The sequence below is a fragment of the Octopus sinensis genome, linkage group LG7 (assembly GCF_006345805.1).
Source record: "Octopus sinensis linkage group LG7, ASM634580v1, whole genome shotgun sequence".
In the NCBI taxonomy this organism is placed as follows: Eukaryota; Metazoa; Mollusca; class Cephalopoda; order Octopoda; family Octopodidae; genus Octopus; species Octopus sinensis.
The window spans coordinates 11945408-11970407 of record NC_043003.1 but is presented as its reverse complement, the minus strand read 5'-3'; the positions used below and the strand labels follow the sequence as shown (position 1 = coordinate 11970407).

At 36.7% G+C, this 25000-nt stretch overlaps 1 protein-coding gene across 3 annotated transcripts in view; it reads right to left on the bottom strand.

Annotated features, from left to right (window-relative positions):
* The window catches only part of LOC115214196 (transcription factor ETV6), a 50324-nt gene that overhangs the window by 20989 nt on the left and 4335 nt on the right, over positions 1 to 25000 (bottom strand). For all 3 annotated transcript variants that reach the window (XM_036504511.1, XM_036504512.1, XM_029783297.2), the window contains exons 2-9: positions 12894 to 13044; positions 11116 to 11223; positions 9016 to 9123; positions 7515 to 7688; positions 6096 to 6170; positions 3142 to 3246; positions 1902 to 2145; positions 1 to 612 (exon numbers count right to left, since the gene is read on the bottom strand). The exon at positions 1 to 612 is cut by the window's left edge. In XM_036504511.1, coding sequence (XP_036360404.1) covers positions 1 to 612; positions 1902 to 2145; positions 3142 to 3246; positions 6096 to 6170; positions 7515 to 7688; positions 9016 to 9123; positions 11116 to 11223; positions 12894 to 13026 — 1559 coding nt within the window. In that variant the 5' untranslated portion in view covers positions 13027 to 13044. The remainder of the gene's footprint in view (positions 613 to 1901; positions 2146 to 3141; positions 3247 to 6095; positions 6171 to 7514; positions 7689 to 9015; positions 9124 to 11115; positions 11224 to 12893; positions 13045 to 25000) is intronic.

Genomic DNA, 25000 nt, shown 5'->3' with positions numbered 1-25000 from the left:
TTGGTTTCTGTTGTTGTAGCTGATGTAACGGGTATCGTTAAGGTGGTGGGTGTGATGGGAGTAGTAGTGGTGATGGGGCTGGTGCTTGTGTTAGTCATTAGCGATGGCAGTGATGGGGATGGTGTGCTCGGAACGGCTGGGATTACGGAAGGAGAGGAAGACCTCTTTATAAAGTCTGGATTTGGAAGGATAAATTTTGGCCTTGATTCGTTAAGATTTGACGGTTTTGTTGAGTTTTCCACGGAAATCTGAGATATTTTTTTCATCAGTAAATTATCTTCTCCATTACCATTAACAACCATGGAGCAGTTCGTGAAAAAATTTGTGCCATTTAAATCTTGAGAAGATGGCAGCAAAACAATGTTATTTGAGACTGTTTTGCTCGTGTGACAATTAACACCATTGTCTACAGAAGGTTCTCGAATCTCCGGTACCATATTATCCATCAAATGAGATGGTTGGTTCAACTGGTAGACGTTGTTTACATTGGCTTGTGACAATGACAGGTGTTTCACATACGAAGAATTTGTCATGGAATTGTATGAATCTGTCTTATACTGTGGTCGGGCACCACGCTGACCCTTCTTTATGTCTTTCGGTGGGTGCATAAATCTGGAAAGAAAGAAAAAAAATACAGATAAATATATTTAGATTATGAATTTCTATTTTTTTAAAATGTTAAAGGCTCTCTTATTCTCTCTCTTTTACTCGTTTCAGTCATTTGACTGCGGCCATGCTGGAGCACCACCTTTAGTCGAGCAAAACGACCCCAGGACTTATTCTTTGTAAGCCTAGTACTTATTCCATCGGTCTCTTTTGCCGAACTGCTAAGTTACAGGGATGTAAACACACCAGCATCAGTTGTCAAGCGATGTTGGTGGGGACAAACACACACACACACACACATATAAATATATATATAATATATATATATATTTAAAAAATAGGATAAAATCTTAATAAGAAATCTTAACAAGAAATTATCGAGTAGTTAGCGTGAAAAACCCCATAAGAGAAAAAAACTGTAAAAAAAAAAAAATTAACAGTTTTTTTCTCTTATATATATATATATATATATATATATATATATATATATATTTATTTTATAGAAGGAGCTTCTACAGGACTAGAACTGTTTCATTCAAATGAAATCATCAGGCTTCCTGATGATTTCATTTGAATGAAACAGTTCTAGTCCTGTAGAAGCTCCTTCTATAAAATAAATTAATTTACTCTGCTATGTATTGAGTACTTATTTACTGTGGTTAACCCCGACTCAACCCGGGACCTACATATATATATATATATATATATTATATATATATATATATATAATATATATATATATACATATACATATATACAACATCCTTCAAGGTTTTCCTGTTTTTGAGGGTTAATAACTTAATCAGTTGATGAAGGCCAATATTCATGAAGAACTCCTGAAACTGCTAAAAAGATGGGTTGAATTTACCATACTAAAATACTTGTGAGGCATTCATTTTGATGCTTCACCATTTTTTCTAAATACATCATCCTTACTCTCTTAAATATCATCATCATCAGCCACAGTATTGTCATTTAATGACCATTTTCCATAGTGGCATGGGGTGAGCAGTTTGACAGAGCCAGCTTTGGTAATGTTTCTACAGTTGGATGCTTGTCTCATGAAACTAGTACAAGTGAGGTCACTATGCAACTTGCTAGACAAGAGAAGAGCAGAAAAAGACTTAAATAAAAGCCCACTCCCCTTAACAAAGTGGGGGCAAGTATTCGAGAGGAGGACGATGGCTCTATGCCAGGTATCAAGAGGCTAGATGGAGAAGCAGAGATGTCTAGCTAAAGCAGAGATACATGGCAACCTAAAAAAAGGCAATATAAATAAAATGATTGAAACTTACTGATATGTCAGCCGTTTTCCAGGTACTTTCCTGATGATATCCATTTTGTAATAATAGCGTAGGGCACGTGAAAGCTTTTCGTAGGTCATGGTTGAACGGCTCTTCTGTGCCCCCCACAATTCAGCAAGGCCATGGGGGTTAACAATTCGAAATATATACTGTTGTTCATCTTCCCAGCAAATGAAGCTGCTGTTTTTTTTGTTCAATAACAAATGGTAGATGAATTCCCATAGCAAGCGACAATCTGCAAAAAAATTAGAAGGAAATATTTTTGAAACACTCTTATAAACAACATAGGTGCAGGCATGGCTGTGTGGTTTAAGAAGCTCACTTCACAACAATGTGGATTCAAGTTCAATCCCACTGTGCAGCACCTTGGGCAAGTGTCTTTCAAAAGCCTTTTGAAGGAATTTGATACATGGAAGCTGTGTGGAAGCCTGTTGTCTATAAATATATCTACATGTGTGTGTGTGTGTGTGTGCATATGTGTGTAAATATATTTATATAAAGTTCATTCCCTTATTTCTTTATTGCCCACAAGGGGCTAAACGTAAAGGGGACAAACAAGGACAGACAAAGGGATTAAGATGATTATATCGACCCCAGTGCGTAACTGGTACTTAATTTATCAACCCCGAAAGGATGAAAGGCAAAGTCGACCTCGGAGGAATTTGAATTTGAACTCAGAATGTAACGGCAGACGAAATACCGCTAAGCATTTCGCCCGGTGTGCTAACGTTTCTGCCAGCTCATCGCCTTAACTAGCATTTCTGCCAGCTCGTCACCTGATAAAGTTCATTCCCCAGCTACTCAGATTTTCATGGATTAATTCAGGATATTTGAGTTGAATCATCAAAGTTTGATTTTATATAAGCAAATAATTTGCACAACATGTATTAAGTACCTCTTTTTCTCGTTTGGAATTCTAAACCCCACCACCATCACCACACACATGATGGAAAGAGAAAAAGTAGGTATACATACATTTTTCTTAACCTTTTAGCATTCAGATTTCTTTGTCAAAAATTTTGCTTATTTGTTCATATGGTTTTAAAACCAATCATGCATTATGGTGTTTTTGTATATTTTTAGAATGACATTGTAGGGTAGGTGTGAGAGGTTGGATGTGGTCAGTTTTAACATAAAACAGGTAGAATATTTGGGCAGGATATGACTGGATTAAACACTAAAGGGTTAAATATTAAGATGTTCCTAAACAAATTAGTCTAAGACTACATACCTGAGTCTCGCTTTGTTGTATGCATGCCATTTTGTGGTTCTGAATTTGTTTCAAAGTTGTTATTTTCTTTAGAATCGGCTTCTTGGAGATCTTGTGTTTCCATATCTGTAATATTGGAAAATAAACAACATTGAGCAGGAACAGGTAAAACATGTGACATAAAAAAGGGTAAGTTTGGACGATGATGGTTCTGGTTACGACGATGAGGGTTTTGGTTGATCCAATCAACAGAAGAATAACATGGTTGTAAAATTAATGTGCAAGTGGCTGAGCACTCCACAGACATATGTACCTATTTCTTTACTACCCACAAGGGGCTAAACACAGAGAGGACAAACAAGGACAGACAAACGGATTAAGTCAATTATATCGACCCCAGTGCGTAACTGGTACTTATTTAATCGACCCCGAAAGGATGAAAGGCAAAGTTGACCTCGGCAGAATGTGAACTCACAACGTAATGATAGACGAAATACCGCTACGCATTTCACTCGGTGGGCTAACGTTTCTGCCAGCTCGCCGCCTTAACAGACATATGTACCCTTAACATAATTTTCAGGGAGATTCAGCGTGACACTGAACGTGATAAGGTTGGCCCTTTTGAATTACAGGTACTACTCATTTTTGCCAGCTGAGTAGACTGGGGCAATGTGAAATAAAGTGACTTGGTCGTAGATACAAACATCACTGGGAATTGAACTCATGACTATACGATTGCAAGCTAAATTCCCAAACCACTGAGTCATGTGCCTTCACTGATGATGACGATAGTGATGAAGATAAATAGATGAAAGGCAAAGTGGATCTCAGAGACAAAGTGGATCTCAGAGGCAAAGGGGATTGCAGAGGCAAAGTGGATCGCAGAGGCAAAGTGGATCTCAGGGGCAAAGGGGATCTCAGAGGCAAAGTGGATCTCAGGGGCAAAGTGGATCTCAGGGGCAAAGGGGATCTCAGAGGCAAAGTGGATCTCAGGGGCAAAGAAGATCTCAGGGGCAAAGTGGATCTCAGGGGCAAAGTGGATCTCAGAGGCCTTGTTCCTAGAGTAGAAATAATTATTAAATATAATCTAATAGATTATATTTAATAATTATTTGATGGCATAAAAGACACATGGACATATTAGCATATAAGATGCACCCTAATTTCAGCAGTTCATATTCAAGAAAAAATGTTTTTAGTGAATTAAAGCTTTTGGGAAGCTCAACTTCACATAAAGGATCTGGGGGAGATATCTTGTAACTTTTTCTTTAGAAAACAAGTCCATCAAATAAGCATGCCTTACAAAAAATGAGTTTTAATACAAAAAATAGAAACATTATTTCTCATAGGTTTTGATATCCTAGAGGTTGCCAATTCTACAGAGGGTGTTTTTACAGCATTTAAAACACCTCTCAGAGTTCAAATACTGACAATCACCACCACCACCACCACCATCATCATTATCATCTAAATGTCCATTTTGCCATGCTTGCCTGGGTTAGACGGATTTTATTGAGACAGATTTCCTACAGCTGGGTGCCCTTCCTATCACTAACCCTATGGCCAGACATAATTTCACAGAATGTTGGAAAGGAATGACACTGCTTGTATGACAGTGACACTCATTTACAACAATCACATGATGTCAAGAGAAAGTCACACACACACACACACACGCGCGCATATGCATGTATAGTGCCAATATTGATAATGATAATTACTGCAGACACTCTACTAAGGAGTATAGGAGTGGTGTCTGTTATCAGCCAAACAGACTGAGATAACAGTTACTGAAAAACATATCCTGTATGTTTAAAGAGCTCATGAGGTCACCATTAACAGTTTCATCAGTTTGTCATTTGAAAAATCAAGATTGCCTGAGTAGAACCATCCCTCTCTACTTGGGAATCAATTACAAAGGAGAAGATCTGTTAAGCCATGTGAAATTGTAGTAGTGGCTGATGCTGGCGACATGTAACTGGCCCCCATGCAAAAAAGCATCTTTCAAGCATTGGGCCTTGTGGAAGCAATGACAAATGACTGAAACCTTTGTGCAATATGCTGTGCTTGAAAAGAAAACCCATCAAGCCAAGTGAAATCATAGCTATGGCAGAAACTGGTGCCATGCAAATGGCACCCATGCTGGTGACACATAAAAGAACCCATTACATTCTTGGAGTGGTTGGCATTAGGAAGGATATTATGAAGGCTCCTGTGCAGGTGGCACGTAAAAAGCACCATTTGAGTGTGGCTGTTCCCAGTACTGCCTGACTGGCCCTCATGCCAGTGGCATGTAAAAGCACCCATTACACTCTTGGAGTCGTTGGCATTAGGAAGGATATCCAGCCATAGAAACCATGCCAAATGACACTGGAGTCTGGTGCAGCCCCTCAGTTTACCAGCCCTGGTCAAAGCATCTGACTCATACCAGCATAGACAATGGTCATTAAATGATGAAGATGATGTTGATAATGAAGAGAAGTGGAATTTACATTTGACGGATATTTGTCCTCATCTTGTTTGTTGTTAACACAACGTTTCGGCTGATATACCCTCCAGCCTTCTTCAGGTGTCTTGGGGAAATTTCGAACCTGGGTTCTCATTCCTAAGGTATTTTTCAATGTTATTATTATTATTATTATTATTGTTATTGTTCAGATCACTGCTTGGAATCTAACTCAGAACTTTGGCGTTAGTAGCTCACGCTCTTAACCACTACGCCATATGTCCCCAAGACACCTGATGAAGGCTGGAAGGTATATCAGCTGAAACATTGTGTTAATAACAAACAAGATGAAGATAAATATCCGCTAAATGTAAATAATGTACATAATTCCTCATCTCTTAAACATAGAACCGTAGAAGTAGAACTGTTTAACCAGAAATTGAAACTGCACAACATACTTGACAACAGGGCATCACCATTTTGCGGTGCTCCCTTCCATCAACAGTAATTTAGAAATGCAAGAACCTACCTTCGTTGTCTGTAACAGAACTGGATTCTGATGGTACACTTTCGCCATCTGTACAGCTGGGTGGACTGGAAACATCTGAGGTAAAGAGAAAGTAAAAGTCAAATTAAATATCATTTAATCATAATTTGTCTAATCATCATTGTCATCATCATTTTTTTTACTCATCATCCATATGTATATATATATATATATACAACATTTAATAAAATGATGTAGTACGAAATGATCGTACCAAATTACCAGAGTCATTCTTGTTGCTCATTTTGATTATAATCACCCCAAGGATTTTTATGGATAACACCATTCAAAATTCTGGTGCATCTAAATTAAGTACCATATTCATTTGAATCTAAATTTTTGCTGAACTTATATATATATATATATATATATATATATATATATATATGCATATGATCTGATCACATGATCAACCAGACTATTGGATGTTGTTATACATCACTGGTCACAATGCGCTTTGCATCATTCTAGCTTTGAGTGATGCCACCCTACTGGCTAGAAAAGCAGGCCGACATTTCCCTGATCAGAAGACTAGTTGATTGTATGGTCACCCATTTACAGTGGAGCAACATGAAATAAAGTGTTTTGCTTAAGAACACAACATGCTGCTTAGTCTGGGAATTGAACCCATGGTCTAGCAGTTGTGAGAACAAGACCCTGACCATTAGGCCATGTGCCTTCACATACATATACATACATATATGTATATACAAAAATAAGTTTTGAGTTAAATGCAGCTTTTTTAAATGTGTTCTGTTTAAATGCATTCAAGCAGCAGCATTTCATGGACAAAAAATCCTGTTAAGATGTAGAGTGTTAACGAAAACACTATATACCTCAAAACCAGGTGAAATAAATAGCCCTGAAGGTGAACAAGGATGATGAATATCAATACTTTGCTGTTATTTATGTTCCTCGGTATTGTTTATTCGAGTCACGCTTGAGATAAATTCAAATTTTATACCCTTTTGCTCAGCTCCTTATACAAACTACTCAAATAGATAAGCACAGGCATAGCTGTGTGGTTAAGAAAGCTCACTTTGCAACCACGCATTTTTGGGTTCAATCCTACTTAGCAGCACATCGTGCTAGTATTTTCTATTATAGCCTGAGGCCAACTGAGGCATTGAGAGTGAATTTGTTAGACAGGAACTGTGTGGAACCTGCTTATATGTTCACACACACACACACACACAAAATGGGCTTCTTTTAGTTTCTATCTCCCAAATCCATTCACAAGGCTTTTCTTGACTCAGGGGTTAAAGTAGAAGACAGTGGAATTGAACCTGAAGCTATGAGATTGGGAAGTAAACTTTTAAAACCACACAACCCCATCAGTACCAAATAGTGATGCAAATAATACAACTTTTTTGATAGAACGGAAAATAAACTGGATCTTACTTCTGAGGTTTGGAATGTTTTGCGAGTAGCATTCTGGGACTGACAATGAAGGTGCTGATTGAATAGGAGATAAAATAGGTACATTGAAATGGTGATTTGGTGCATTTTGAAGTGTTGGACTGCTTGGCATAATGATGAGTGACGGATGAACTTGTGGGATGGATGGAATAAAATCTGCAAAGATGAAGAAATACAATTATAAGTCAAACAAGATTTATTTTCATTAAGTTTACATACACACACACACACACATAGAGAAGTGCATTTGATTGATATATGTATGTATATATATATATATATATATATATGTAAATTAGAAAAAAAACACCTTTTATCAATTCAAAATGAACAATTAAATTACACCATCTAGAAAATTACATATAATAGAAATATTAAATATAAAATTATTTAATATTTAATATTTCTATTATATGTAATTTTCTAGATGGTGTAATTTAATTCATTTTGAATTGATAAAAGGTGGTTTTTTCTAATTTTTATATATATATTATATTTTGTGAAATTTGATTTAGTATTTCTAAATTGAATTTTTCCCTGTAAGTTAGGAATAATATTCCCTCAAATTATTTTTATCATCATATATATATATATTATATATATATATATATATATATAGTGAAAAGGTTTTAAAAAATTCCTCCACATCTTAAGTTATAGCAAAAAATATAAAAAGAAGCGAAATGCACAGAAGTTTTATGTTGGATGATACTTGTGCGGTACCTTCCAATTTTACTTTGTTTTATATATATATATATATATATATATATTTATATATAGAGGGCATTATTACACATACATGCCACACGCTAAGAGGGACATTTGTCATTTCTACCAAAAAATTTTACTAATCATACCCAATGCAATTTTTTCAAAGCAAGACATTTAAAAAATGAATTTAGTCTTGTATCACCTGTGATTTTGTACTTACCGCAGTTGCGACCGTACTCATCAGCAAGACTGATTCTGAACATATCATAAATAAACGACCCCGTACCGTCAAAGCCGTGTGGCATGTATGTGTAATAATGCCCTCTATATATAAATTAATATGTTCAATAAGAAAGAATTATTTTCGAAATTTTTCTTTTATGAGGTTTTTCACGCTATCTACCTGATAATTTCTTGTTAAGATTCCTTATTAAGAAGTTATCCTTAATTGTTAAATATATATATATATATATATATATATATATATATATAGATAGATAGATAGATAGATATGTATGTATATGTATGTATATTATTTCATAAGTATGTATATATATAAAACAAAGTAAAATTGGAAAGTATATATATATACACACACACACACTTATGAAATAAAATATTTACATAGTCAACCAGTTTCACATGTGCTAATCATGCCTAAGAAGTTAATGGTAATGTTACAATTTCATGCTATCATAAGAAGTATATGTATGTGTGTGTCCCCACTTTTCTGTTCATTTTTCCCGCATATGAATTTCTGATCAATACTTACTTTTACTTGACTGTTTGATAAGGATCTGTAATGTGTTATAGAGGAGATCACCAACTTCTGGAGCTCTTTGCATGAAATCATCTCTGTTTAGGAGGCACACAGCACGACCTGAAAATAATATTGAAAGACAAATCATTAAATAGCGAGGTTAATGAAAGGAAACCCAAAGAAGAAAAAATAACGCTTGACATACATACACGCATAAATATGCTTAACCCTTTTGTTACGGTATTTATTTTGAGATATTCTGTGTTTGTTTCAATTACTTTAAATCTAACAAAGGATTTAGTAAAATAACTAAAGTTTGGTGGAAGATTTTAATTCAAAACTTATGAAAACAAGACATTTCTCTACTCTATGTTTAGCCCCTTGTAGGCCATAAAGAAATAAGAAGCTTGCCTCTTAACCATGTGGTTCCAGGTTCAGTCCCATGGTGTGGCACCTTGGGTGAGTGTCTTTTACTATAGCCTTGGGTTAAGCAAAGCCTTGTGAATGGATTTAGTAGAGGGAAACTGAAAGAAGCCCATTGTATATATATATATATATATAAGTATGTATGTATCTATGTATTTGTGTCTGTGTTTGTCTCCCCACCATTGCTTGACAACCAATATTAGTATGTTTACATCCCTGTAACCTAGCAGTTCAGCAAACGAGACTGAGAGAATAAGTACTACATTTACAATTCTTTCTGGTAAACTTGTCAAGGCAATGCCCCAGCATGGCCACAGTGAAAGACTGAAAGCAAGTCAAAGATGAAAGATATACACACATATAACCATATACTACAAGAACCCAAATAAATACAAACATATACATATGTGTGTGTGTGTGTATAGACATGTACACACGTTTAATATACGACTAATTTTGTCTGACAAAACATAGTGTCAGGCCATTAAATATCAGTGACTTTTTTTATTCATTTTCTTTTTATAGAAGTTAGAGAATTAGGGACAATATTCCTGACATTTCCAGGCCCTTCCTGACAAGAGTGGTTAGGGATGATTGATGCAGAGGCTACCCAATCTGAACATGTGCCTGTCATGTCTAATCAAAGTGTCTCTCATTACACTTTTAGTCTTTTCAGACACCCCACACCCCTTTACACTGTTGTATCCACATTGTGGTACTGCCTTTACGGTGGTGGTGGTAGGAGGCCTATGTCTGTTGTAGTCAGGAAAAAAAAAGGGGGTAAATTGAATTTAGGGTTTATAGATCTCCGTATGCTTTCACAAAGTGAAAAATCAAACAATTGTGGCTGGAACTTTGTTTTCAGTGAATCTACCATGCATTTTGGTTCATCAAGAATGTACCATTGCTATGAGGCTGTGTTGTTAAGAAATTCTAACAATTCAATCACATGGTGTCAGGTTCAATCCCACTTCAAAGCAACTTGAGAAAATATTTTCTAGCATACGAGCAGGTCGACCAAAACTTTGTAAGAGGATTTAGGGGACAGAAATTGAAACAATTAAGGCAGCGAGCTGGCAGCAATGTTAGCACGACGGGCAAAATATTAAGTATTTTCTCTGCCATTACGTTCTGAGTTCAAATTTCGCCGAGGTCGACTTTGCCTTTCATCCTTTCAGGGTCAATAAATTAAGTACCAGTTATGCACTGGGGTCGATGTAATCGACTTAATCCCTTTGTCTGTCCTTGTTTGTCCCCTCTATGTTTAGCCCCCTGTGGATAGTAAAGAAATAGATATTTCGTCTGCCACTACGTTCTGAGTTTAAATTCCGCCGAGATCGACTTTGCCTTTCATCCTTTCGAGGTCGATAAATTAAGTACCAGTTATGCACTGGGGTCGATGTAATCGACTTAATTCCTTTTGTCTGTCCTTGTTTGTCCCCTCTATGTTTAGCCCCTTGTGGGCAATAAAGAAATAAGAAACTGAAATAATTCTGTTGAGTGTGTGTGCATGCATGCATGTATGTGTATGTTTGTGTAAGTCCGTATGAATGTCGGTCTCTGAAAATAACTGAGTTACAAGCAGTGACATTGTTGTTGTTGTCTCTGTTAGCAAATTGTCCACTGGACTCACTCAATCACTCACACACGCTTTCATGAATATTTACAAAAAAGGTGAAATCTTACCATTCATGCTGAAACGTTCTGGATTCACAGAATCTATGGAATATTCCTCAGAACACCATGCTAACCAAGCCCCTACCTCATCTTTCGTCCAGAGATGTGGTGATTTAGCTATAAGAGAGGAAACAAGAAAACAAATAAATAACAGTAAGGAGTAGTAGTTTAACTAATTAAGGAGCTGGAAAACATTCTAATTCATCAGTGGACGAGTGGCTGTATTTTCCAATTATACATCATCACCATCATATAAGTCTGTTTTCCCTGTTGGCATGGATGGATGGCTTACCAGGAGCTGGTAAGGCCGGAAGTTGCAGCAGGATTCAAATGTCTGTTTTGGCATGGTTTCTAGGGCTGGATGCCCTTCCTAATGCTAACCACTTCACAGAGTGTACTGGGTGTTTGTCCATGTAGCACGAGCATGTATGGAAAATATTCCATTCCATAGAATATTTGGCTTTCAATATTTATATTCATGTATTTTAATAACAGTTTGACTGATCAAGAGAAGAGTAAAAGAATTGTAACTCCTGCCAAATGTGTTCCGTGCCACTTTCTTTCATTTGTCTACTCACTTGTGTGTATGTTTGTGTATATATATATAGTACAAATTAAGTTAGGGGTTATGGGTGTACCCCACTATTGAATATCATTTATCCAAACTGTTGGTAAAGTACCCAAATTCTTAATACACAAATGTTTTTAATTGTAATGCAATTAAGTCATTTATTGTATTAAACAGGTGAAGATAAAGAAATATTTTTACCGTAAATTTATAATACAAATAAGGAAATGGAGAAACAAATTTAGTTTGTTCATCAACTTTCGGATATTATAATGTTAGATTATTTATTCATTTTACAAATGAGAACATCAAAATATAAATGGAACAAAAACACAATAGAGGGCAGTAAAATGTTCCGACAGATAGACGACACAAAGGCGGATAAGAGGAACAACAATTAGAAGGACAGGCAAAAAAGATGGGTCATTCTTGGTTTTCTTTCTTCAGTCAAGTACCAGAAGTCATGACCATTTCGGACAGTTACACTTGAGATGGTTTGATTATATATATATATGTGTGTATATATATATGTGAATGTGTATATATATATATATATATATAGGGCACAGAAAGTGTGTCAATAGCCAGCTGGAGAAGATGTTCTCCTGGGGCTACAAGCTACAGTAGCATCAACTCTTAAGGGCTAGTCACATTTAGGTGGTAAATATACTTCACGTTGTTGTGCAGCTACTGTTTATACCTCGTTCAGAGATTTATTATTGCTATATATATATATATGTATATAGATGCAGACATGATTGTGAGGTTGAGAAGCTTGCTTCCTCACAATATGGTCTCAGCTTCAGTTCCACTGTGCAGCATCTTGGGGAAGAATCTTCCTTGTGAGTGGATTTGGTAGGAGAAAACTGAAAGAGGCCCTATACATGTGTGTGTGTGTGTGTGTAACCTTATTTTGACATCACATGATGATAATAAATGAGCATCGTTATAATGCAAATGATGTTCATTTCCAGATTTCTGTGAAAAAACACATCTGTCTGGCTTTGGAGAAATATTACATGGCTTGGAATCAGCTGAGGGTTTGTGACAGGGAAGGCATCCAGCTGCGTAAAAAAATCTACCTCAACAAATTCTGTCCTTTCCAAGCATGGAAAGGACATGGGCATTAAATGATGATGATGGCAATGATGATTATGACGATGATGATGATGATGATGGTGATGATATTAAAAACAAGAGCAAATAACTGTGTACATACCCAAGTTAGCTGGCATAACAGGTGTTGGACAGCTTAATGATGTGTTTGGTGATGATTGAATGGGACAGCTTAATGATGTGATATTGCTGCGTGGCGTTTCGTTGAGGATTTGCTGCGTAAACAGCTGCATCATGTTCTTAGTAGTTTAACACTGGAAATAGACAGAACACATAATGAATTATAAAGTGAAACAACAAACAACATAAATGGAGCTGCCTTTATATCAATATAAGTCTCCTTATAACAATATAAGGCACCAAATATCATTCATATATATTGAAGCATATAAATGCTATAAATAATAGCATGTCAAAGGCATGGACTGATAGAGTCATTTTGAACTATTTTGCACTCTTCAATACCAGATACTGTAGGAAGTGCTCTGAACTTGTTTTAATGTCAATTGAAGCATATAAATGCTATAAATAATAGCATGTCAAAGGCATGGACAGATAGGGTCATTTTGAGCTATTTTGCACTCTTCAGTACCAGATACTGTAGGAAGTGCTCTGAACTTGTTTTAATGTCTTTAACACCTTTTGCCCTTTAACTTTTTTCGACTCAAAAGTGTTGTATTTACATGTTTTCTTTTTATAGCATTTCTGTACTTCGAGATGCAATTCCAAAAAAGAATTATTTCTCATTCTCTCAAAAATTTATAAATTGTTATGACATCAACAATATACACAAACACATATCTTTAATGTCTATCTATATTTATATATATATATATATATATATATATATACACAAATCTATCTATCTATATTTATGTATATATATATAGATACATCTATCTCTCTCTCTATTTATCTATATTTACATATATCCGTCTATACATATAGACACATCTATCTATCTATAAATAGACAGAGAGAGAGAGAGAGAGAGAGAGAGAGAGAGAAAGAAAGAGAAAGAGAGACAGACAAATACAGAAGAGAGAGAGAGAGAGAGAGAGAGAGAGAGAGAGAGCAAAACTCGAGGGTGGTCATGTTATCAGTGAAGACTAAGTATTGTTTAGCCACAGGTCAGCCTTGATTAAACATAGACTCAGATGTTGCTGTGAGGTAAGAAGTTTGCTTCCTAACCACATGGTTTTAGGTTCAACCCCACTGCAGGGCACCTTGGGTAAATGTCTTCTGCTCCTGTCATAGATTTTGCAGAAAGAAACTGATAGAATTCTATTACATATATATGTATGTATATGTGCATATATGTATAGGTGTGTGCATTTCTTTGTTGTGACATTGTGTAATATATGCAAACAATTGCCACTATCATACAAGCAATGTCATTTATTTTCATTTGTTTCTAAGCAAGGTAATATTTCCTCATGTCTGGCCCATGGGGAAATATTACGTTGCTTAGAAACAGTTAAAAGTTGGTGATAGGAAGAGCATCTAGCCATAGAAGTCTGCCTCAAAATAAACTCCATACACCTTATTCAAGCAGAGAGAAGCATGGACATCAAATGATGACAAAGACGATGATAAAAAAGATGATGATGATGATGACAGCTAGTATTCCAACAGTGACCAACCTGTCATATTTTCAAACATAACATATCCTAAACCATACCTATTTCTTTATTACCCACAAGGGGCTACACATAGAGGGGATAAACAAGGACAGACATAGGTGTTAAGTCGATTACATTGACCCCAGTGCGTAACTGGTACTTAATTTATCGACCCCGAAAGGATGAAAAGCAAAGTCAACCTCGGCGGAATTTGAACTTACAACGTAACAGCAGCCGAAATACCACTAAGCATTTCGCCCGACATGCTAACGTTTCTGCCAGCTCGCCTAGACCATACCACCCAAGGGTGTGCTTCAGCTGAGATTTGGCTACTATTTCTAGCATGCTGAGTAACCACATGGAGGCTCTCGCATTGGCTCAGCTGTAGTGGTGCTGTTGGAGGAGGTTAAGCCAATAATTTGAACCTTTTGATTATCAACCCACCTGAAACCAGCTCCTATTTCTTTGATACAAAATTCTCAGTTATAAAGTGAGTTAAATCAAAACCGTCCATCAAAATTCCATATTAATTTATATTTCAAACACCATCTTAATGACAAAATTTTACTAAATTCTTTATTATTTTCAAAAATAATAGAAACAAAGGCAGTGTGTTTCACCAGAAATTTCGGATTGAAAATGGTTAATAACGACAAAGTCATTTTACTAAATTCTTCATTAGCTTCGGAATTAATTGCCACAAAGCTAGTTTATTTCAAGGGAAATATATTAACAAAAGGGATAAGACACTTTAGAGATTCCTATTTAATTTTTTAAATTTTGGCATAAGTCCAGCAATTTTAAAAGGAGGGGTTAGTTGAAGCCATTAAATATTTGATAGGTATTTTATTTTGCTGTAGCTGAAAGGGTGAAAGGTAAAGTTGACCTCAGCAGGATTTGAACTTTCAATGTAAGGAGTCAGAACAAATACTGCAAAGTATTTTTCCTATAGTCTATCGATTCTGCCAGCTTGCAACCCTATTTAATGGAGCATCTGTAGACAAGAGAATTGAGATATATGCAGAGCCACATGAAAAGCACCTGTGCTGGTCCCATGTAAAAAGCACCCAGTAGGTGTAGGAGTGGCTGTGTGGTAAGTAGCTTGCTTACCAACCACATGGTTCTGAGTTCAGTCTCACTGTGTGGCACCTTGGGCAAGTGTCTTCTACTATAGCCTCGGACTGACCAAAGCCTTGTGAGTGGATTTGGCAGATGAAAACTGAAAGAAGCCCATCATATATATATGTGTGTATATATATATATATATATATATATATATATATTTATGTGTGTGTGTCCAACCCGTGCTAGCGCGGAAAACGGACGTTAAACGATGATGATGATGATGATGATGATGATGTGTATATGTTTGTTTGTCTTTGATTGTCTCCCAACATTGCTTGACAACTGATGCTGATGTGTTTACGGCCCTGTAACTTAGTGGTTCGGCAAAAGAGACCGATAGAATAAGTACTTGACTTACAAAGAATAAGTCCTGGGGTCGATTTGCTCGAATAAAGGCGGTGCTCCAGCATGGCCACAGGCAAATGACTGAAACAAGTATAAGAGTAAAAGCGTACACTCTGTAAAGTGGTTAGCGTTATTAGGAAGCGCATCCAGCCATAGAATCCATACCAAAACAGACAAATGGAGCTTAGTGTCACTCTCCAGCTTGCCAGTTCCTGTGAAACTGTCCAACCCATGCCAGCATGGAAAACAGATATTAAATGATGATGATGATGATGATGATGATGATGATGAGGATGATGATAACGACGATAATGACTTGTTAAAGATTGATTTCTGTTCTCGTTACATGTTGCTTTTCAATTTTTAATTAATTCGAATAATTTGGAATGGTTTGTTCAGTTTTCTTTGCAAGAAGTATTTTCCATCATCATTGTTTTAATGTCCGTCTTTCCTTGCTTGCCTGGCTTGGACAGAATTTTGCCAAGGAAGGTGTTTGACAGCTGGATGCCCATCCAGTTGCCAACCCTTACTTGTTTCCAAGTTAGGCAATAATGCTTCCTTATGACCAGTGATGTCTTCAGGGAAAATTGGAAATGAAGGACACCACCTTCATGAAAGGGGCCACTTCTTTACAAATATCATGTCGTATCAAAGCAAGAAGATTATAACACACACACACATGCATACACACATGCATACACACACAGATAGATAGATAGATAGATAGATAGATAGATAGATAGATAGATAGATAGATAGATAGATAGATAGATAGACAGGGAGACAGACAGATAGATAGATAGATAGATAGATAGATAGACAGACAGACAAACTGACAGACTGACAGATAGATAGATAGATAGATAGATAGATAGATAGATAGATATAGATAGATAGATAGATAGATAGACAGGAGACAGACAGATAGATAGATAGATAGATAGATAGACAGACAGACAGACAAACTGACAGACTGACAGATAGATAGATAGATAGATAGATAGATAGATAGATAGATAGATAGATAGATAGATAGACAGGGAGACAGACAGATAGATAGATAGGTATATATGGTGTTCTTTCAGTTTCTGTCAATCAAATCCACTCACAAGGCTTTGGTCAGCCCAGGGTTATAGTAGAAGACATATGCCCAAGAATCTGAATCTGTGGCTGGGAACCAATCTTCTTACCGCACAGCCATGCCCACCCCGACCCATTAAAGCAAAATATTTACCTCTTTTTGAAGTGTTATTGTAATTAGTGAACATTTAAGGGGGGGCAATTCACTCTATTTATGTATGTTAGTCTCCTTCCACCCCCTTAATTAATACGATAAGGTTGTGCGCTGACGAAGCTTGTATAAGGAAAAGCTAGAGAGGAAAATCAAGTAATTATCCTGTTTGATATCAATCCACCTACGACCACCGCTGCTCTGTAATGCAAATTTCCTGCATTATAGTGATCTAAATTAAAATCTTCTATCAATTTGTTCTTTTAATTTATGTTCCAAATTCCACCTCAAAAATGACAAAGTTATTATACAAAATTCTTCAAAATTTTTCGAAATTAATTGCAACAAAGGCAGTGCATATTAACGAAAATATGTATCAAAAGTGTAAAGCATAGAAGAAGTGAGCCTTGTGGTTTGTCCTGTTGTTGGTGTGTGATCCCAATCTACCAGTCAGCTCTGCCGGAGCCAAACTTTGGTATTGATGGATCCAGTTATAAAGAACAGGTGATGATGTGAGTTTCTGGATGAAACCATTCTCTTTTACTCTTTTACTTGTTTCAGTCATTTGACTGCGGCCATGCTGGAGCACCACCTTTAGTCAAGCAAATCGACCCCAGGACTTATTCTTTGTAAGCCTAGTACTTATTCTATCGGTCTCTTTTGCCGAACCGCTAAGTTATGAGGACGTAAACATACCAGCATCACTTTTCAAGCAATGTTGGGGGGACAAACACAGACACACACACACACACACACACACATATATATACATATGACGGGCTTATTTCAGTTTCCGCCTACCAAATACACTCACAAGGCTTTGGCTGGCCCGAAGCTATAGTAGAAGACGGGCATACATTAAAGGTATGCCCGGCTCTGGAGTACTCAGTCACTTGCACATTAATTTCACAAACAGGCTCTTCGGTTGATTAAATCAACTGGAACCCTTCTCATCAAAACCGATGGAGTACCTGTTAGTTATAGAACCAGAGTTGGTTTTTTGAGACATTTTGTTGGAGAAAATACAAGTATAATACACAGGGGATTTTTAGGGGGCTGTACCTCTGAAAAACCTAAACCTTGTGTATAATACGCACTTCTCTAACTTGAGTCGTGCATAATTAAGCCAGCAGCATCTAGTCGAACAAACACTTCCACACATGCGTAATAGAATAATGGTGATGTTCTTAACTGTTATATGGGAATGTAAATATGTTTGCAAATTGTTTTTGTTAAGTGTTATTCTGTGTTCTGAATACTTTTATTTTAATAAATGTTGCTTACTGCAAGTTATGGATGATTCTTTTATGACTTCATTGCTTTTAGGCTTAGCTTAAGGTATTTTCACGCCCGACATCACAAAATGCGTCTGAATAAACATTGCTGGACAACAAATGGACATTGCTTAGAAAATGTTTTTCATTTTCATCCCCGTATGTAGTATGCACAAGGGATTTTGACCTTTAAATTTGGGAAAAAAATGTGGATTATACTCGAGGATTTATGGTATCTTATAATTTATGGTATCTTATAATTTATGGTATCTTATATGCCATCAAAGACTGTAGTAATTATTTCTTTCCAATCAGTTAAGTTAGAAAACTGGCAGAACTGTAGAATGCTTAGCAGCATTTCATCTGTTTTCATGCTCTAAGCCCAAATTCTGCCTTTCATCCTTTCAGGGTCAATGAAATAAGTACCAGCCATGTACTGAGGGACAATGTAATTAACTTTTCCCCTCTCCTCAAAAACTGCTGTACCTGTGTAAAAAATTGAAAGGATTATATCTTTCCTATCAATCGATATATCTGATGCTTGATGGCTTTTTGTCATCAAATGATAAAGATTCAGTTGTTCAGTCAACTGAATTTCCTACTCATTGACTTATATGTAAATGGTTGAGTATTCCACAGACACATGTACCCTTAATGCAGTTTTCAGACAGAATGACACAGCATGACACAGTGTATGACAAGGCTGTGCCTTTGGATTACTGATACAGTCCATGTGACAGGCTTCAATACAGTTTCCATCAAACCAATTTCACTTGAAACCTATTGGTCAAGCTAAGTCTACAGACAATTACACTTGCCGAAGGTGCCATGCAGTAGGGCCGAACTTATGACCTAGTGGTTGTATAACAAACTTTTTTTTAACCATTATAAAATTAAGCAACTTGGAAAAAATAATTTAGATTTCAACATTAAGCATTAATATCTATGTAGCTATATATATTTCTTCACTGCCCACAGGGGGCTACACATAGAGGGAACAAACAAAGGGATTTAGTCGATTACATCAACCCCAGTATGTAACAGATACTTATTTAATCGACCCCGAAAGGATGAAAGGCAAAGTCGACCGTGGCGGAATTTGAACTCAGAATGTAACGGCAGACGAAATACGGCTACACATTTCACCCGGGGTGCTAACGATTCGGCCAGCTTGCTGCCCTATTAGCTTGCTACCCTATGTAGCTATATAAGGCGGCGAGCTGGCAGAATCATGAGCCTGTCGGGTGAAATGCTTAGTGGTATTTAGTCTGCCATTATGTTCTGAGTTCAAATCCCACTGAGGTTGACTTTACCTTTCATCCTTTCAGGGTTGATGAAATAAGTACCAGTTATAAACTGGGGTCTGTGTAATTGACTGACAATCTCACCCGAAATTGCTAACCTTGTGCCAAGATTTCAACTAATATTTGTTTATGAATATAATTTTTGTGCACATGGAAATCAGTTATAATATTGTACCACAGAAAAATGCAGTTTACCATGTCACCTGCAGAGGTACTCTAATTTTATGTTCATTCTTTGTCTCTCTTTTCCCTGCAACTTGTTACTTATTTCAACTTTTAAAGAACCCTGACCACATTGACCTCACAAGTTTTGGAAAAAAAAATTGATTGAGGTCCACTGACTGAGGTGGTGGGCATGACAGCTGAAACCAGCTGATTGATGAGAGACTGCAGATGGGAGCCTTATTCAGTTCTCACTGCCCTTCTCAAGCAAAGTTTTTCAACACTGAACGACCCTTTCGGGGTTGATTAAATAAGTACCAGTTATGTACTGGGGTCGATGTAATTGACTTAATCCCTTTGTTTGCCCCCTCTATGTGTAGTCCCCTGTGGGCAGTGAAGAAATATATACAGCTACATAGATATTAATGTTGAAATCTAAATTTTTTTTTTTTCCAAGTTACTTAAGTTCATAATGGTTAAAAAAAAGGTTTGTTATACAACCACTCAAGCAAAGTGAAACAGGTTAAGGGGTGAAGCACTTGTGACCCTAGATATCTGCTGATGATACAGAAGGGATTTTGATGTTGTGATGCAATACCTTTGCATAGTTCCTGCTAATTCTGCATGGGCGAAGCACACTAGCATAGCTGGGAAGGGTGGTCTGCCCCAGACAGAACTTTTGGGTCTGCTGTAGGCAATATACGATTTCTGTGGGGTCTGAGGGTGGCAGATAGAAGTGCCACCCCAAGTGGCACACACTCTAGCTACACTAGTAGCAAAGCATCTCTGATATTGAGCTCAAATATTCATTTGGGGTTTCAAAAAGGCAATTAGAAACCACTTCAATTTATTTTCTCTTCCATCATTATAGCGAGGTGTAACTTTCAAGGGTGTGTTAAATACTATGTTAATGGCTTATAAGACAGCATCGTTAATTACTAACCAGATGGGAAGCAATGTCTAGACAAATGGTTGCATATGCTCTTTCTTTTTCTTTTTCTCCCACCCAAATCACATGAACAGCAACCAGGACAAGTCCCACGCAGAAGCTTTAAATTATAGCTGGATTATTCTTCTTATTCTTTTACTCGTTTCAGTCATTTGACTGCGGCCATACTGGAGCACTGCCTTGAGTGGTGTGGGATTTAGTCAAACAAATCACCCCCACCCTCCCGGTCTTATTTCTTAAGGCAAATTCTTATTCTGTCGATTTCATTTTGCTGAACTGCTAAGTTACAGAGATGTAAACAAACCAACACCGGTTGTGAAATGGTGGTGAGGTGACAACCACAGACACAAAGACACATGCACATGTAGATACACACACACACACACACACACACATATATATATGACGAGCTTCTTTCAGCTCCCATCTACCAAATCCACACACAAGGCTTTGGTCAGCCTGTGGCTATAGTAGAAGACACTTGCCCAAGGTGCCATGCTGTGGAATTGAACTGGGAACCATGTGGTTGGGAAGCAAGTTTATTACCACACAGTCACGCCCACATTTACATTCTATTTTGTATTCATTCCCAATTTTACATCATGAACCAACTGCAAAAGTTTTAGATGTATATTATCTTTTATATTTTGCTTGTTCCAGGCAATGGACTGTTGCCATGCTGGAGCACCAGTTGAATAAATCCTCCTGACTACTCAGATTTTTTTATAGCTAAGTGACAATGCTTTTTCACTGAAGTCAAGACAGCTCTTGGGTTTTGAGGATATGTGATTGGAAAATGAGTGTGTGTGTGTGTGTGTGTGTGTGTGTGTGTGCATGCTCAATCCAGGTAGCTGCACAAATGGAGAGGATCAGAAACAAGCAACACTGAGGGCTGGAAACTGGAGCCATTCAGTTGTAATGTATTGAAGAATTTTGAATCTTGCAATTTAATGCTTCTGGTGAATCAACAGATCTCTTCTCTCTTTATATATAGAGAGAGAGTGGTTGTATACTGTAAACTTAACGTGACAGTCCTGTAAGGGAATTACACCACTGCTGTTTAGCCCTAGGAAGCATCGACGCTTCCTGTCAGCCTTGCCAGGACTGTCGCGTTAAGTTGACATTATACAACCACTCTATCGCTCCACCACTGTACATATCTCTATGAGATATTTAGAACTTTAATATTTCTGATATATATATAATAATAATAATAATAATAATAATAATAATAATAGTAATATTAGGAAGTATAACTCCAAACTTACAGGGAAAAATTCAATTTAGCATTAAATCAAATTTTACAGTATAAATATATAAAATATAAATTAGAGATAAAACCATTATTATGTAACTCAAACAGTGATAGACATAAACCAATACATAAATAACAAATAATATATATTTTTTATAAAACATATGACTTATAACTAGATCTCAAAAAGTATAAAATAAATTATCAATATATGAGATCTAGTTATAAATCATATGTTTTATAAAAAATATATATTATTTGTTAGTTATGTATTGGTTTATGTCTATCACTGTTTGAGTTACATAATAGTGGTTTTATCTCTCTAATTTATATTATATATATATATATATGTATAGGGAGAGAGAGGGAGGGAGGGAGGGAAAGTGAGAAAAACATACACACACACACACAAAAGCAAATATATCTACATACATGTGAAAACAATCATACATGCATATTCATAAATGTAAATACAAACACATGTATTCACAAACACAGATAAGAAATAGGAAGTTTGGCTTGTGTTTAAGTGGATGTGTAGATGCAAACGACTCTGCATGTGTGTGTGTGTGTGTGTGTGTGTGTGTCCGTGTAAAGACTGATATCTGGTAGCAGGGTTATGCTGAATCATGCACATTTCTTTTCCTCTTCCTCCTCCTCCTCCTTCCCCACCAGCACCATTATTACCACTAGTAAACCACCCGAACAACAAACCTAAAAAGTGGCCGAGTATTCCACAGTATACCCTTAGTATAATCCTCAAAGGGGACCAGCATGACAAAGCTGAGTGGTTTGAGTTCAATGTACAATCTACCCCCCAACGGGCTTCCGTACAGTTTCCGTCGACCCAGTTTCTCGTGACATGGCCTGGGTTAAACGCGAGGCCATGGCAAAAGACATTTGACCCAAGATACCATGCAATGAGATCGAACCCAAGCTCTTATGATCGTGAACAAACTTTTCAATCCCTCACTCAAGCCAATCAGGATGCTTCTACACGTCGCCCGATCTGCTAGAAATAGCAGTCAAATCAACTTGAAATTATTACTAAATGTATTCAAAGGAAAAGCAGCACCTTGAATAATGTAATCCTAGATACATTATGCCTAAATAAAAGGCGGATTTGTCCAAGATGGAATGCTTTATCTCAGATAAGTTTGATACAGGGTTGACCTGTCTTTAGAACGAACAGTAGACATTGCCATTTCTGCGGCGCAGTGGCGAAATTGTTAGAGCGTTGGGAAAAGTGATTTGCAGTGCTTCTTTCGGCTCTTTAAGTTCTAAGTTCAAATTCCGCTAAGGTCAACTTTGCCTTTCAAAGTATCGACTTCTACCCATTCTCTCAAAAATGCCGACCTTGTGCATAAATCTGATGTCATTATTATTATATCTTTCTCTCTCTCTACACACACGTGTATAGATCGATAGATAGATAGATATGTTTCTTTATTAGCCACACAGGGCTGAACACAGACGGGACAAATTACAAAGTAGAGCTTTTCTTTTTGGGGAGAAAAAAAATAAAAAAATAAAAAGTGGGGTAGGTTTTCGATCAAAAGGGATCGTAAAAAGAAAAAATAAATAAATAAATAAATAAATAAAATGAAATAAAAAACGATCAATAGGGATCGTGTATCACAGAAATGCCATGATGTAAAGTGTAAAGGGGGAAACAGATAAGGTTTATCCGTGGGAAGAAAAGCATACGGAAAAGACCACGGTAACCTCGGTCGATAGATAGATAGATAGATAGATAGATAGATAGATAGATAGATAGATAGATAGATAGATAGGTAGGTAGGTAGATAGATAGATAGATAGATAGATAGATAGATAGATAGATAGATAGATAGATAGATAGATAGATAATCGCACATATACATCAGCTTACGTTTGCAAACATGCAATCATATACATTCATACATAATTAAATATGCAAATAGGGTTGTCAGATAAATTCGTTCGTCCCACCCCTATTATTTCAATTGTTTCCAGTGGTTTTTGAATTACCACGAAAAACATGGAGGTTTTTTTGGGGGGAGGGGGGTGTAGCTCTATTCGTCCTCTACTTTCGTTTATCTTTTTGAAATTTGAATGAATTTTACCCCAATTCAGGGATATAACGATGGAGTACCACGTAGGAAAAAGAAATCCAACGAATATATTTGACGAATTTACATTCTATTCAAATAAAAGCTCTAGGTACGGACAACGTTTCCCAAGAAGCGAGTTGCATGAGACCTGGATCATTATCAGGCGAGCCGCAACACTAAAAAAGAACTGTTAAAATAATTTTTCGTTTAGGTATGCCATTCAGAAAGTCTTGCGGGCCGCAGATTTCCAATGACTTTTATCACAGAGCGAAAAAAAAAAAAAAAAGAATTGGTTGAGCTCCACTACTATTTCTGCGAGAGGAAGTGACCAGAACCCACCCCTATTCATTAAAAATAAATTCATTAATGGTGGCGTACCTTAAATTAGATTCCAAATTACTCAAAATTGCTGAATAGTACTTTCTTAATTATTATAGAATTAACAGCTTCAGTGTCTGCTGCTCATATGCAAATTAGACGGACCTGTTTAGACTTGTCCCAGTTTGTGTGTTCTACAAATAGCTGTTATTTACAGCCCCAACATGGAGAGATAATTTCCGAAGAATATCTGTTACCACCTTAAGGGAGTGGTGTGTTTAAAAAAAATGTAATTTTTCCCCAAAATTTTTTGTCAGAATCGTAATTGCCGGTGTATAAAATAATCTTTTTTTACTGAAGGCACAAGGCCTTGAAATTTGGTGGGTGGGAGGGGACTAGTCGATTACCTCCACCCCAGTGTTTCACTGGTGCTTAATTTATTGATCTCGAAAAGATTAAAGGTAAAGTCGACCTCGGCGGAATTTGAACTCAGAACGTAAAGGCGGACGAAATGCCACTAAGCATTTTTGCC